The 15268-nt window shown below is 50.7% G+C and overlaps 1 protein-coding gene across 1 annotated transcript in view; it reads left to right on the forward strand.

The window, feature by feature from the left end:
* Nucleotides 1-2855: 2855 nt before the first annotated feature.
* The window catches only part of LOC122926301 (zinc finger protein 585A-like), a 64763-nt gene continuing 52350 nt past the window's right edge, over nt 2856-15268 (forward strand). Inside the window, exons 1-2 of the mRNA XM_044277672.1 lie at nt 2856-2913; nt 5124-5303. Coding sequence (XP_044133607.1) covers nt 2880-2913; nt 5124-5303 — 214 coding nt within the window. The 5' untranslated portion in view covers nt 2856-2879. The remainder of the gene's footprint in view (nt 2914-5123; nt 5304-15268) is intronic.

The following is a 15268-nucleotide window of genomic DNA, read 5'->3' on the forward strand; positions in this document are numbered from 1 at the left end:
ATGTCTTGTGTCTCCTCTCTTCCATGTTCCCCACACTTCTGCTGTCCTTATTCTGACATGTCTTGTGTCTCATCCCTTCCATGTTCCCCACACTTCTGCTGTCCTTATTCTGACATGTCTTGTGTCTCCTCTCTCCCATGTTCCCCACACTTCTGCTGTCCTTATTCTGACATGTCCTGTGTCTCCTCTCTTCCATGTTCCCCACACTCCTAGTGTTCTTATTCTGACATGTCTTGTGTCTCCTCTCCTCTCTTCCATGTTCCCCACACTCCTGGTGTCCTTATTCTGACATGTCTTGTGTCTTCTCTCTTCATGTTTTCCACACTTCTGCTGTCCTTATTCTGAAATGTCTTGTGTCTCCTCTCTCCCATGTTCCCCACACTCCTGGTGTCCTTATTCTGACATGTCTTGTGTCTCCTCTCTTCCATGTTCCCCACACTTCTGCTGTCCTTATTCTGACATGTCTTGTGTCTCCTCTCTTCCATGTTCCCCACACTCCTGGTGTCCTTATTCTGACATGTCTTGTGTCTCCTCTCTTCCATGTTCCCCACACTCCTGGTGTCCTTATTCTGACATGTCTTGTGTCTTCTCTCTTCATGTTCCCCACACTCCTGCTGTCCTTATTCTGACACAGCGGGGCACTGCACCCATATCCGCACACCGCAGCCCAGGTACGGACACCAGAATATTCCACTGAGTCTCATATCCAAATGCTACTAAATGCAGAAGCTCCTTGAGAAATGTCCAGGATTCTAGATCCGGAGTTTTGGAATAACATCCGATTCTATTGTTAGGAAAAAAATGCATGAGATAAAAAGCCCTGGAATACGGAAATACTTTGAGAATTGGGGTCACCGCCGGTAATAATGGACTGGGAGTCTTTTGAGCTCCTTGAGGTTGATCGCAGCTGATGAAGGAGCCGGTCCAGCTCAGAGGCGCCTAGTCTGTTCTCTTATAAATGACAAATGTCTGTAATGTGTTTTATCCCAGGGACAACTTCTGCGGCCAGGCCGTATAGGAGCACGACCCCAGCTCACAAGGAGCCGGTGACCCCGATTCTCACTGGATTTACATGTTCCAATAGAATCGGATGTTATTCCACAACTCTGGATCTGGAATCCTTGACGTTTCTCAAGAAGTTTCTTTTGTATTTACTAGCATTCAGACTATAATTATAAGAAAGAACTACAACTCTCAGCATGTGCAGCCTGTTAGTAATGGAAATCAGAAGAGAAAATACTAAACTCGGCACAAAGCCCCGGCCTCTTCATGTGACTGTGACATCATCACAAGGCTTTCACCCACTCTTCTCCATAGGGTTGAGCCCCGCCCCTTGCACTGATCACATGGTGTTTACATCACCACAGGTCCTTCCTCACCTCTACTCTCCTGCTGAGCCCCGCCCCCTGCACTAACCACATGACAGTGACGTCACCCCAGCGCCTTCACCACCTTCTCGCCCCACTGCTGAGCCCCGCCCCCTGCACTGATCAGATGACGGTGACGTCACCCCAGGTCCTTCAGCTCTGGCAGTGCAGCAGATACTGGGCAGGTCCTGGTCGGTAGTCAGGGCTCTTGTTCTCTCTGGTATCAGCCATTCCTCCAGCCTGCAGGTAAGATGAGCTGTGAGGAGACAGTGTGGTGGAGAGCTCAGACATGTCACCTCTGGAGATTCTCCTCCATTACACACAAGGAATCCTTCTCTGCGCCTCAGCTTAGTATGATGGGGGAGGAGTAGTGGGGATAGTGGGGGTTGTCATCATTCGCTGGCCCCTGACTGTCCTGGTGAGGGGCCCCTGCCTCCGGGAGGAGAATGAATGGAGCGGGGCCCGGCCTGAGCTCAGCTCTCTCCAGTCTCTTCTCTAGGAGTTCTGGACACAGCTGAGCACAGCCCAGAGGTGGGACCTGCATCTATCAGACATTTATCTCCTGTGGAGCCACCAGAGATCTCCATGTTGGGGCCCCTGGAATCCATGTGGTGGGGGCTCTGAGAAGCGGGGCCCCTCCAGGCTCAGGAAGTGCGGTTCTGGAGGTGACATCTGGTCTTGTCCCCTGTATGATTTCCTCTCCTCTTCTCATAAAGGCGCCTGCAGTACTAGAAGCCTCCAGCTCCTCCAGTTCTCTCCTCTTCTCCTGAATGACCACCAAGGATGGACAGGAAGGAGATCAGCAGAAGAATATTAGACCTCACCTTGGAGATCATCTCCCTGCTGAGCGGAGAGGTAAACTTTTCTAGATTTCTCTCCTCTTTATTGTATTCTGTAACAAGTCAGAAATCGGGAAGGAGAATCCATCATAGGAAGAGTCCTGGGTTCTGGAGAACGGCCTCCAGACCTTCCAAGTGATGGAGAACCTGGAGATCAGCCCCCAATATGGTGAGTGATGTATCATGTGACCAGTGACCAATAGTCATGTTGTAGGAGCCATGAGAAGGTAAGTAGGCACGTTTTACCAGGAGGAGAGGGCCGGAGGAGAGCACATGGCCCCTGAAGGGTTTATTCCCTAAGTGTCTCTCTCCATCCACAGGAGTACACAATAGTGAAGAAGACATCGGGGGACTGTGTGACTCCCATCATCCATCTCCAGGAGTCAGGAGGGCGGAGCAGGACACCTTCCCCCATCACAGAGCCTCCCCCTTACCCCCTGATACATGAGCAGAAGATCCTAGAACTCACCCACAAGATGATGGAGCTGCTGACTGGAGAGGTGACACTGCTGGGAATGCTGGGAAATTCTTCAGTAACAGCACTGGAGGGGTCTGGGTGATGACGGTGTCATTGTGTTGTCAGGTTCCTCTAAGGTGTCAGGACGTCACTGTCTATTTCTCCATGGAGGAGTGGGAGTATATAGAAGGACACAAGGATTGCTACAAGGAGGCCATGATGGAGGAGCACCAGCCTCTTATATCACAAGGTAAGACCCGCCATGTGCAGTGTATACACGTGTGTGCAGTGACATGTAATGGAGGAGCACCAGCCTCTTATATCACAAGGTAAGACCCGCCATGTGCAGTGTATACACGTGTGTGCAGTGACATGTAATGGAGGAGCACCAGCCTCTTACATCACAAGGTAAGAACCGTCATGTGCAGTGACATGTAATAGAGGAGCACCAGCCTCTTACATCACAAGGTAAGACCCGTCATGTGCAGTGTATATACGTGTGTGCAGTGACATGTAATGGAGGAGCACCAGCCTCTTATATCACAGGTTAAGAGCCGTCATGTGCAGTGTGTACACGTGTGTCCAGTGACATGTAATGGAGGAGCACCAGCCTCTTATATCACAGGTTAAGAGCCGTCATGTGCAGTGTGTACACGTGTGTCCAGTGACATGTAATGGAGGAGCACCAGCCTCTTATATCACAGGGTAAGAGCCGTCATGTGCAGTGTATACACGTGTGTGCAGTGACATGTAATGGAGGAGCACCAGCCTCTTATATCACAGGTTAAGAGCCGTCATGTGCAGTGTGTACACGTGTGTCCAGTGACATGTAATGGAGGAGCACCAGCCTCTTATATCACAGGTTAAGAGCCGTCATGTGCAGTGTGTACACGTGTGTCCAGTGACATGTAATGGAGGAGCACCAGCCTCTTATATCACAGGGTAAGAGCCGTCATGTGCAGTGTATACACGTGTGTGCAGTGACATGTAATGGAGGAGCACCAGCCTCTTATATCACAGGGTAAGAGCCATCATGTGCCGTGTATACACGTTTGTGCAGTGACATGTAATGGAGGAGCACCAGCCTCTTATATCACAGGTTAAGAGCCGTCATGTGCAGTGTGTACACGTGTGTCCAGTGACATGTAATGGAGGAGCACCAGCCTCTTATATCACAGGGTAAGAGCCGTCATGTGCAGTGTATACACGTGTGTGCAGTGACATGTAATGGAGGAGTACCAGCCTCTTATATCACAAGGTAAGACCCGTCATGTGCAGTGTGTACACGTGTGTGCAGTGACATGTAATGGAGGAGCACCAGCCTCTTATATCACAAGGTAAGAGCTGTCATGTGCAGTGTATACACATGGGTGCAGTGACATGTAATGGAGGAGCACCAGCCTCTTATATCACAGGGTAAGAGCCGTCATGTGCAGTGTATACACGTGTGTGCAGTGACATGTAATGGAGGAGCTCCACAGTTCCCTCTCACATTAGATTAGAGGCTCTTTGTTCTTTATATGTCGGTCATATCCATAGGGCTCCGTTCACATGATATAGCAATGTCCTCTACGTCTCCAGAAGAGAAGGTTTCTCTATAATCATAGAGAGGATTCTTTCCTGTAAGAGCAGTGAGACTGTGATGGTCGGTTTATTGTATACGTTTTAGAAGGTTCTGGATTACTCTTGAAAATAATAATATCACAGATTATTCCTGGAGACGGTGATGATCCAGGGGTTTATTCTGGAGTCGGAAAGTTTTTTTTCACTAATTTGGAGCAGTTGGTTTCCTCCTCCTCGGGGGTTTTGGATTAAAGGCCGGTGGTTTTACTCTGCTCGTCTGGAATATTATGTTCTGGCTGCTGAAGATATCTCTATATTCATCAGCCATAACATTACAACCACCTAATATTGTGTACGCCCCCTTTTGCTACCAAAACATCTCTGACTAATCGAGGTGTGGGCTCTACAAGACATCTGAAGGTGTCCTGTGGCGTCTGGTACCAGATGTTGGCAGAAGACTCTCTTAAGGGTCGTTTCCATCTCAGCCATTTATGACTATGATCAGGATACCTCTGTTCTGCGGCGGTCAGAGGAGGTGACATTACAGGAAGAGCCGAGCGGCCGTCCTACACTGTCCTTCACAGTGAATGTAAGCTGCAGAAACAGTGTCAGACACAAATCAATGAGCCTTAGGTGCCCAAAATGCTGTGCCCTGGTCACTGCTTGCTTTTCCTTGGACCATTTTTGGTATGTAATAACCTTTATGTGTCGGGAACACCCAACTAGACTGTCCGTTCTGGAGGTGATCTCATCTAGTTGTCCACACATCACAGGTCAACACCTCTTTAATGCTTCCACCACATCCTCTACAAGATCTCTCAGCTGAGAGGAGTCTGATCTACAGACAGATCTACAGGAGGCCATGTGTTCCGTCACTGTGTGCTTGTGTCTCCACAGATGGATCCAGGAGGAGAAATCCCCCCGACAGATGTCCTCGACCTCTGTATTCCCAGGACTATCCAGAGGAGAAGGTCCCAGAGACTGATATTAAAGTGGAGGATGAAGAAGAGAGGATGATGGGCGATCCCCCGTGTAAGAGTGAGGTGGAGGAGGACATTCCAGGAGATGTCACCACAGGTATGGAATCATGAATAGAGAAAGTGATTTTAGATTCTGTCCTGGTGCCTTCAGGGCATTACATAGTTAATACGGTTGGAAAAAAGACAAACGTACATCAAGTTCAACCAAGAGATCGGTGGGGGCGCGAATCCCAGAAGGAAGTGAGACTCAGATTTCTACACGTTTTCATAAGCATTAATGTTGTTTACTTTCAAGAATTCATCTAAACCCTTTTTAAACCGTCCACTGTTCCTGCTGTGACCACGTCCTGAGGCGTCTACTCCAGATTCACAGCTCTTACAGTAAAGAAGCTTTGACGCTTCTAGAGACTGAACTTTTCTTCTCCAGTCGGAGGCAGCGCCCCCTTGTCATTTGAGCACATTTTATATGGAACAGTTTTTCACCCTATTTTTTTGTATGGCCCATTTATATAGTTGTACAGGTTAATCATGTCCCCCTTAGACGTCTCTTCTCAAGACTAAATCATTTCAATTCTTTTAATCTTTCTTCATAACTAAGACCCTCCAGGCCCCTTATCAGTTTAGTCGCTCTCCTCTGTACTCTCTCCAGCTCCAGGGCGTCCTTTCTATGGACTGGTGCCCAGAACTGAACTGCATATTCCAGATGAGGCCGCACCAACGCTTTGTAAAGTGGTAATATTACATCCCTGCCCCGCGAGTCCATGCCTCGTCTAATGCAGGACAATATCCTGGTGGCCTTAGAAGCAGCTGATTGACATTGTGCTGTAATTTAATCTACCATCCACAAGGACACCCAAATCCTTCTCTATAAGTGACTCCCCCAGTGCTACATCACCTAGGACATATGAAGCACAGAGATTATTATTACCAAGATGCAGAACTTTACATTGATCCACATTGAACCTCATTTGCCAAGTTGATGCCCAATCACTCAGTGTCCAAGTCAGCTTGCAGTTTGTGGACATCTTCCATAGACCGTACAGTACTACACAGCTCAGTGTCATCTGCAAAAATAGATATGGTGCTAATAATCCCGTCCTCAATATCATTAATAATTAAATTAATAATAGAGGGCCCAGCACTGAACCTTGGGGTCACCATTTATAACCCCATCCTCTTTGTCCAGGCTACTACTCACCTCACTACATCCACAGCCGCCCCTCTGTCCAGGCTACTACTCACCTCACTACATCCACAACCGTCCCTCTGTCCAGGGTATTACTCACCTCACTACATCCACAGCCGCCCCTCTGTCCAGGGTATTACTCACCTCACTACATCCACAGCCGCCCCTCTGTCCAGGCTACTACTCACCTCACTACATCCACAGCTGCCCCTCTGTCCAGGCTTCTACTCGCCTCACTACATCCACAGCCGCCCCTCTGTCCAGGCTTCTTCTTACCTCACTACATCCACAGCCGCCCCTCTGTCCAGGCGTCTTCTTACCTCACTACATCCACAGCCGCCCCTCTGTCCAGGCTTCTACTCACCTCACTACATCCACAGCCGCCCCTCTGTCCAGGCTTCTACTCACCTCACTACATCCACACCCACCCCTCTGTCCAGACTACTACTTCCCTCACTACATCCACAGCCTCCACTCTGTCCAGGCTACTACTTCCCTCACTACATCCACAGCCGCCCCTCTGTCCATGCTTCTACTCACCTCACTACATCCACAGCCGCCCCTCTGTCCAGGCTTCTACTCACCTCACTACATCCACAGCCGCCCCTCTGTCCAGGCTTCTACTCACCTCACTACATCCACAGCCGCCCCTCTGTCCAGGCTTCTACTCACCTCACTACATCCACACCCACCCCCTCTGTCCAGACTACTACTTCCCTCACTACATCCACAGCCGCCCCTCTGTCCAGGCTCTACTCACCTCACTACATCCACACCCCCTCTGTCCAGGTACTACTTCCCTCACTACATCCCACAGCCCCTCTGTCCAGGCTTCTACTCACCTCACTACATCCACAGCCGCCCCTCTGTCCAGGCTTCTACTCACCTCACTACATCCACAGCCGCCCCTCTGTCCAGGCTTCTACTACCTCACTACATCCACAGCCGCCCCTCTGTCCAGGCTTCTACTCACCTCACTACATCCACAGCCGCCCCTCTGTCCAGGCTACTACTCACCTCACTACATCCACAGCCCCCTCTGTCCAGGCTACTACTCACCTCACTACATCCACAGCCGCCCCTCTGTCCAGGCTTCTACTCACCTCACTACATCCACAGCCGCCCCTCTGTCCAGGCTACTACTCACCTCACTACATCCACAGCCCCCCTCTGTCCAGGCTACTACTCACCTCACTACATCCACAGCCGCCCCTCTGTCCAGCTTCTACTCACCTCACTACATCCACAGCCGCCCTCTGTCCAGGCTACTCACTCACTACATCCACAGCCGCCCCTCTGTCCAGGCTCTACTCACCTCACTATCCACAGCCGCCCCTCTGTCCAGGCTACTACTCACCTCACTACATCCACAGCCGCCCCTCTGTCCAGCTTCTACTCACCTCACTACATCCACAGCCGCCCCTCTGTCCAGGCTACTACTCATCACTACATCCACAGCCGCCCCTCTGTCCAGGCTACTACTCACCTCACTACATCCACAGCCTCCCCTCTGTCCAGGTCTACTCACCTCACTACATCCACAGCCCCCCTCTGTCCAGGCTCTACTTCCCTCACTACATCCACAGCCGCCCCTCTGTCCAGGCTACTTACCTCACTACATCCACAGCCGCCCCTCTGTCCAGCGTCTACTACTCACTACATCCACAGCCCCCCTCTGTCCAGGCTACTACTCACCTCACTACATCCACAGCCGCCCCTCTGTCCAGGCTTCTACTCACCTCACTACATCCACAGCCGCCCCTCTGTCCAGGCTACTACTCACCTCACTATATCCACAGCCGCCCCTCTGTCCAGGCTACTCACCTCACTACATCCACAGCCGCCCCTCTGTCCAGGCTACTACTCACCTCACTACATCCACAGCCGCCCCTCTGTCCAGGCTTCTACTCACCTCACTACATCCACAGCCCCCCTCTGTCCAGGCTACTACTCACCTCACTACATCCACAGCCCCCTCTGTCCAGGCTACTACCTCACTACATCCACAGCCCCTCTGTCCAGGCTACTACTCACCTCACTACATCCACAGCCCCTCTGTCCAGGCTACTACTCACCTCACTACATCCACAGCCGCCCCTCTGTCCAGGCTTCTACTCACCTCACTACATCCACAGCCCCTCTGTCCAGGCTACTACTCACCTCACTACATCCACAGCCCCCTCTGTCCAGGTTACTCACCTCACTACATCCACACGCCCCTCTGTCCAGGGTATTACTCACCTCACTACATCCACAGCCGCCCCTCTGTCCAGGATACTACTCACCTCACTATATCCACAGCTGCCCCTCTGTCCAGGCTTCTACTCGCCTCACTACATCCACAGCCGCCCCTCTGTCCAGGCTACTACTCACCTCACTACATCCACAGCCGCCCCTCTGTCCAGGCTACTACTTCCCTCACTACATCCACAGCAGCCCCTCTGTCCAGGCGTCTTCTTACCTCACTACATCCACAGCCAATCTTCTGTCCAGGCTTCTTCTTACCTCACTACATCCACAGCCGCCCCTCTGTCCAGGCGTCTTCTTACCTCACTACATCCACAGCCGCCCCTCTGTCCAGGCGTCTTCTTACCTCACTACATCCACAGCCGCCCCTCTGTCCAGGCTTCTACTCACCTCACTACATCCACAGCCGCCCCTCTGTCCAGGCTACTACTCACCTCACTACATCCACAGCCGCCCCTCTGTCCAGGCTACTACTCACCTCACTACATCCACAGCCGCCCCTTTGTCCAGGCTACTACTTCCCTCACTACATCCACAGCTGCCCCTCTGTCCAGGCGTCTTCTTACCTCACTACATCCACAGCCGCCCCTCTGTCCAGGCGTCTTCTTACCTCACTACATCCACAGCCGCCCCTCTGTCCAGGCTTCTACTCACCTCACTACATCCACAGCCGCCCCTCTGTCCAGGCTACTACTCACCTCACTACATCCACACCCAACCCTCTGTCCAGACTACTACTTCCCTCACTACATCCACAGCCGCCCCTCTGTCCAGGCTTCTACTCACCTCACTACATCCACAGCCGCCCCTCTGTCCAGGCTACTACTCACCTCACTACATCCACACCCAACCCTCTGTCCAGACTACTACTTCCCTCACTACATCCACAGCCGCCCCTCTGTCCAGGCTACTACTCACCTCACTACATCCACAGCCGCCCCTCTGTCCAGGCTACTACTCACCTCACTACATCCACAGCCTCCCCTCTGTCCAGGCTTCTACTTACCTCACTACATCCACAGCCGCCCCTCTGTCCAGGCTTCTACTCACCTCACTACATCCACAGCCGCCCCTCTGTCCAGGCTTCTACTCACCTCACTACATCCACAGCCGCCCCTCTGTCCAGGCTTCTACTCACCTCACTACATCCACAGCCGCCCCTCTGTCCAGGCTACTACTTCCCTCACTACATCCACAGCCGCCCCTCTGTCCAGGCTACTACTTCCCTCACTACATCCACAGCCGCCCCTCTGTCCAGGCTTCTACTCACCTCACTACATCCACAGCCGCCCCTCTGTCCAGGCTACTACTTCCCTCACTACATCCACAGCCGCCCCTCTGTCCAGGCTACTACTCACCTCACTACATCCGCAGCCTCCCCTCTGTCCAGCCTTCTACTCACCTCGCTACATCCGCAGCCGCCCCTCTGTCCAGGCTACTACTCAGCTCACTACATCCACAGCCGCCCCTCTGTCCAGGCTACTACTCACCTCACTACATCCACAGCCTCCCCTCTGTCCAGGATACTACTCACCTCACTACATCCACAGCCACCCCTCTGTCCAGGCTACTACTCACCTCACTACATCCACAGCCGCCCCTGTCCAGACTACTACTCGCCTCACTACATCCACAGCCGCCCCTCTGTCCAGACTACTACTCACCTCACTGCATCCACAGCCGCCCCTCTGTCCAGACTTCTACTGACCTCACTACATCCACAGCCGCCCTCTGTCCAGGCTACTAGTTACCTCACTACATCTACAGCCACCCCTCTGTCCAGGCTACTACTCACCTCCTCATAAAAACAAATCCGGTTAGTCTGACAACCTCTGTCCTTGGTAAACCCATGCTGGTTATCACTTATGATATTATTTACAGTCTCATACTCCTGTATATAGTCCCTTAAGAGTCCTTCTAACATTTTTCCCACAACAGAAGTTAAACTAACTGGTCTATAATTACCTGCAGAGGACCTTGATCCTTTTTTTAATATGGGCACCACGTTTGCCTTGCGCCAATCACTTAGCCCTCTACCAGTCCCTAGAGAATCCTTTAAAATTATAAACAGGGGCACAGCAATGACTGAACAGAGCTCTTTAAGCACTCTCGGGTGTAATCCATCTGGACCCGGAGCCTTGTTCACATTTACCTTATTTAACTTCTCTTGGACCATATCTACAGTTAGCCAAGTGAGTATATCACTGGACGTACTAACAGCCCCAGCGCCACCGATATTGGCTCCTTTCTCTTCTTTGTATATACAGAGCTAAAAAAAAATAAACATTTCACCAAAATATCGAAATCCCAGAAAACTCCTTTAAGACCCCCTCTTCAGGTGAAATAAACACACAGGGTGGACACAATATGGCAGAAATATACAAACAGAAGGGGAAGAGAACGCCCACAGTGGGGTCAAAGTGCAACTCAATAAGTTTTATTAAAAAACACACTCAAAGTGAGACCAAACCGTTAAAAGACCCCAGAATATCACATCCGGCCATAACAGGGCTCAGGGATAGCCGGTATCTCGAGGCCGCGATTGTCTGTTCACCCGTCAGTCTCATGCGCCTCCCACATATTGTCAAATGTTTTTAAAAAGGTTTAAAAGACACAAATATAAAAAATTCATATCTCTCCTTAAGGCGTCGCTGCCGCGTCTGAAAATGTCCAAAATAATAAAATATAAAAGTATTTTTCCTGCACAGTGAAAGCTGTAAACGAAGAGAAACGTCTGACTCTGTTGTTTATCACGTTGCTTCTCCCAAAAACTGAATAAAAAGTGACCAAAAACTTGTGTGTCCCCCAAAATAAAGTAAAGCTCCCCCGCAGAAGACTCGGTCTCCCACAGCTCTGTAGAGGAGACCATAAGAAAGTTCTGGCGGTCAGAAGGCGATGCGAAGTAGTGACACATGATAAACGTGACATCGCCGCTCTCGTACTGACCGCAGAATAACCTCCTCACGTCATAGCCGATCCCATAAGAACAAAAAGCAGAAGACAATGGAGCAAATGCATATATTTCATGTCCATGTCACTGGGGGACACAGGACAGACCATGGGGTACAGCGGCTGCCACTTGGAGCCCCTCCGCCCACCAGCTCTACCTATCTGCTTGCCAAGGTTTGCAGAAATGTTTCTCCATTCTCTGCTGCCCGGGTGATGGCTCCCTAGGACATCCGTTTATTACTCCTTTTTGTGAGGCTCTGGTGGCCAGCTGCTCTCTTTCCACAGTACACGCAGCATCAGGGCCACTGGAAGAGGAGCAGGACCATGAAGGTCAGAAGCTTCCTGCCACTGGAGCTGCAGCCTCGCAGAGGCCGGGGCCTCCTTCCTGGCACTGATTCTTTCCCCACTGCCTGACTCCACCTCTTCTCCTCCTTCATCCTCCTCTTAAGCTTCTCCACACCTCACTTCTAGACATCAATGATCTTTCTTGGCGGCCTGCATCTTACAGGGGCTCTGCAGCTACTCTATGTTCTTGGGGCGACACCACTATAGACTGGATAGGATCGCTCAAGCTATCCTCAACACTTCCTGCAGGCATAGCAAGTTAACCTCTTCTTTGCCATGTCAGAAGTCAGGGAAGAAGCCCATCTGCATCCTCCCCTGAGGGAATCTGTATCTGATGCGTCCTCTAGAGAACATGTCCTCTCAGAAGATGAGGTTTCTGATGCAGAGCATGTTCTAGACGATAAGCTGTCATCCAAAATCTCCTCTATGATTGACAGCCTGATTTTGGCAGTTATTGATACCCTCTTGGAATCATATTCCGCCCAAGAAAGGTTTTCATTTTGGCGCTCAAGGTGCTCTCCAAAGGTTTTTCCGAACCACTCATATTTGATTCCTTTCTGTATAAAGAGTAGAACTCCCCTTATGGATGCTTTTGCTAAAACGTCTGGACCTCTTATACCCATTTCCCGAGGATCTCGTTAAAAAGTGGTCCTCACCTCCCATCATAGACTATCCAGTTTTGCCACCTGACTAGACATATCGCTCTACCCATGGAGGTTGCAACAACATTCTCTGACCTAAGAGACAGAAAGTTGGAGTCCTTTTCTAAGTCTTCCTTTGAAGCCATTGGGGCAGATTTCCACCCCGTCTTTGCTTCTACTTGGGCAGCAAGGACACCGCAGAGTGGGCTTCCAGTCTCCTCAGTGGCATCCTCATAGGCAAATCTCCAAAGGAACCTGGAGATGTTACTCTACACACGCTTTTCACTACTAGTCTACATGGCCTACTCGCCATGAACAGGATTTTGTGGCTTTCCTATTGGTCCACACAGGACTGGTGCTACCATATAGGTGAACTAGACGTTCGCCTAGGGCGCCGGCCTGCTGTGGGCGCCCTGGTGGGCTCCCCCTGACTGGGGCTGCAGCCCTGGGCGACAGGGCGAGTGGCTCTTGAGCCGCCCCCAGTGCCGTTACAGGGCGGCCAGGAGGTGGAGGTCCTTCTTAAATATGGCAGAGCAGGCATCTCCTTACCCTGATGGCAGGTGCCTGCTCTACCAGTAAATTACCGGAGGAGAGGAGGCTGGCGGTAAGGGAGGCTGTTCTAGCAGCTCCCCACTCCTCCCTCGTGCGACGTCATTCCGGCCTCGGCATACTAAACGGCGTGCTGGAGGACTGAGGAGCTGCACCACACTGGACCCCAGGGAGGTGAGTGTTTAAGTGTTTGACTGAGTAAGTGTCTGCCTGTGTATTTATGTCAGTGAGTGAGTGTAGGTATGTCTGTAAATGTATGTGTGTCTGTCAGTGAGTGTGGATGTCTGTCGGTCAGTAAGTGTCTGTATGTTTGTCAGTGAGTATATGTGTGTGTTTGTCTGCCAGTGAGTGAGTGTCTGTCAGTGAGTTTCTGTGTGTGTGTGTGTATGTGTGTGTTTTAGTGGGTAGGTGTGTGTCTGTCTGTCTGTCAGTGAGTGTTTTAGTGGGTAGGTGTGTGTCTGTCTGTCTGTCAGTGAGTGTATGTGTACGTCATTCAGTGAGTGTCTGAGTCTGTGTCTGTCTGTCAGTGTGTCTGTCAGTGAGTGAGTGACATGAGGGGGCGGCAAAATGGCTCTTTGCCTAGGGCAGCAAAAATCCTTGCACCAGCCCTGGGTCCACGGACGATTAAAAAAAAAAAAGCACTCCTAGCCCTTCCATTCGCCTCTTCTTGAAGTGTGTTGAGGAGATAATCTCTCATCTCAGCGAGGGGCAGGAGCATCCATCTGCCACAGAACAGGTCAGCACGTTCCAGCCTTGCAGACCTTATTTTCGCTCCTTATGCCGTTTTCCCAGCTCTGGGTCTTGGGAACACAAGACTTATCATCAGAAGCAGAATAAGATGCAGATTTTTAACCCCCATCTCCGCACCTCCAAGCCTTTCTCCTCAAAGTCCGTCTCCACATGATGCTCAGCCCCCATCCAAGCCAGCTTGGGTGAGAGGGGGGGTGCGGGGGGTTGTGTGTCTGGGACATCTGACTTACTGATGTTTCAGATGGTACAGGAAGCCGTCTGGGACGAAAAACAAACTACAATTGTCTTCCACGCCTCCCCTTGTTGTTTTTTGGACTGCTCGTCCATCCTCCCAGCCAAGGCTTCACTCTGCTTCAAGCCATTCAGATGCTCCTATTCCAAGACGTAATTGTCCTGGTACCAGAAAATGAACAGTTACAGTGTTTTTATTGCAACCTGGTTGTGGTGCCCAAAAATGGCAATGGCGATCACCCTATTCTGGATCTCAAGTGCAGTACCCCAGTGGGGCACAGAAAAAAGGGTTAATTACTGCTGAAACCATTAATTTTCAGTTACCAAGTTAAATGCTGTGTATGGTTAAAAACATTAATTTTCCATGTATTATGTCACCTCAGTGGCAATATTGTGGCAAGTACCTGGTTGAAGTCTGTTTACTAGCTAGGTTATCAGGGTGATAGACCAGGGTCTGCCTCCAGTTACTGATTTGGACAGTTTAGTATGAGCAAAGTTGCAGGAAAATGAGTATGTCTCTGCAGACAAGGCCTCAAGTTCAAGGGAACTGCTACCTCTGAGAGTTCAACTGTCCAAACAATGGTTTCTTCATCTGAATACTCCTGAAAAGAAGAGAGAAGCCACCTTTACAGGACATCTCCTTGTGTCTCCTTTCTTAGTGGGTGGCCTTCCTGGTTGCCGTCACGTCTTTCCACAGGGTTTCTGAGTTGGCGGTCTTGTCTAGTCGCTCACACATCTTGGTCCTTCATCAAGACACGGTCGTCCTCTGGCCAGTTCCCTCCATTTTACTACAGGTCATGGGGTTTTATCTCAGCAAAGATCTCCTCCTGCCTTCTTTCTGCCCTTCCCCATCAGATCCTATGATCCGAATCTCTCTTTCTCAGACAGCTTCCCTTGTCATTCCTGAGGGTCCCAGGAAGGGTCTGTCAGCCTCAAAATCCACTACCTTCTTCTGAGGCGTACCACTCTAAAGGGACCATGGCTCACTGTAGTCATTCTGTAGAGGTCTCATGGTCTGTGTGTCACCAAGCGCCCGGTCTTCAGGTGGGTAATGCCACTACCTGATCTTCTCTCTATTGTGTGCCCATTTCGATGGTCCACTAGTTGCACTCCTATTTACATGCTATTCATTCCACACTGGAGACTGTTTTGGGACCTCGCATG

Source organism: Bufo gargarizans, chromosome 2 (genome assembly GCF_014858855.1).
Source record: "Bufo gargarizans isolate SCDJY-AF-19 chromosome 2, ASM1485885v1, whole genome shotgun sequence".
NCBI classification, from domain to species: Eukaryota; Metazoa; Chordata; class Amphibia; order Anura; family Bufonidae; genus Bufo; species Bufo gargarizans.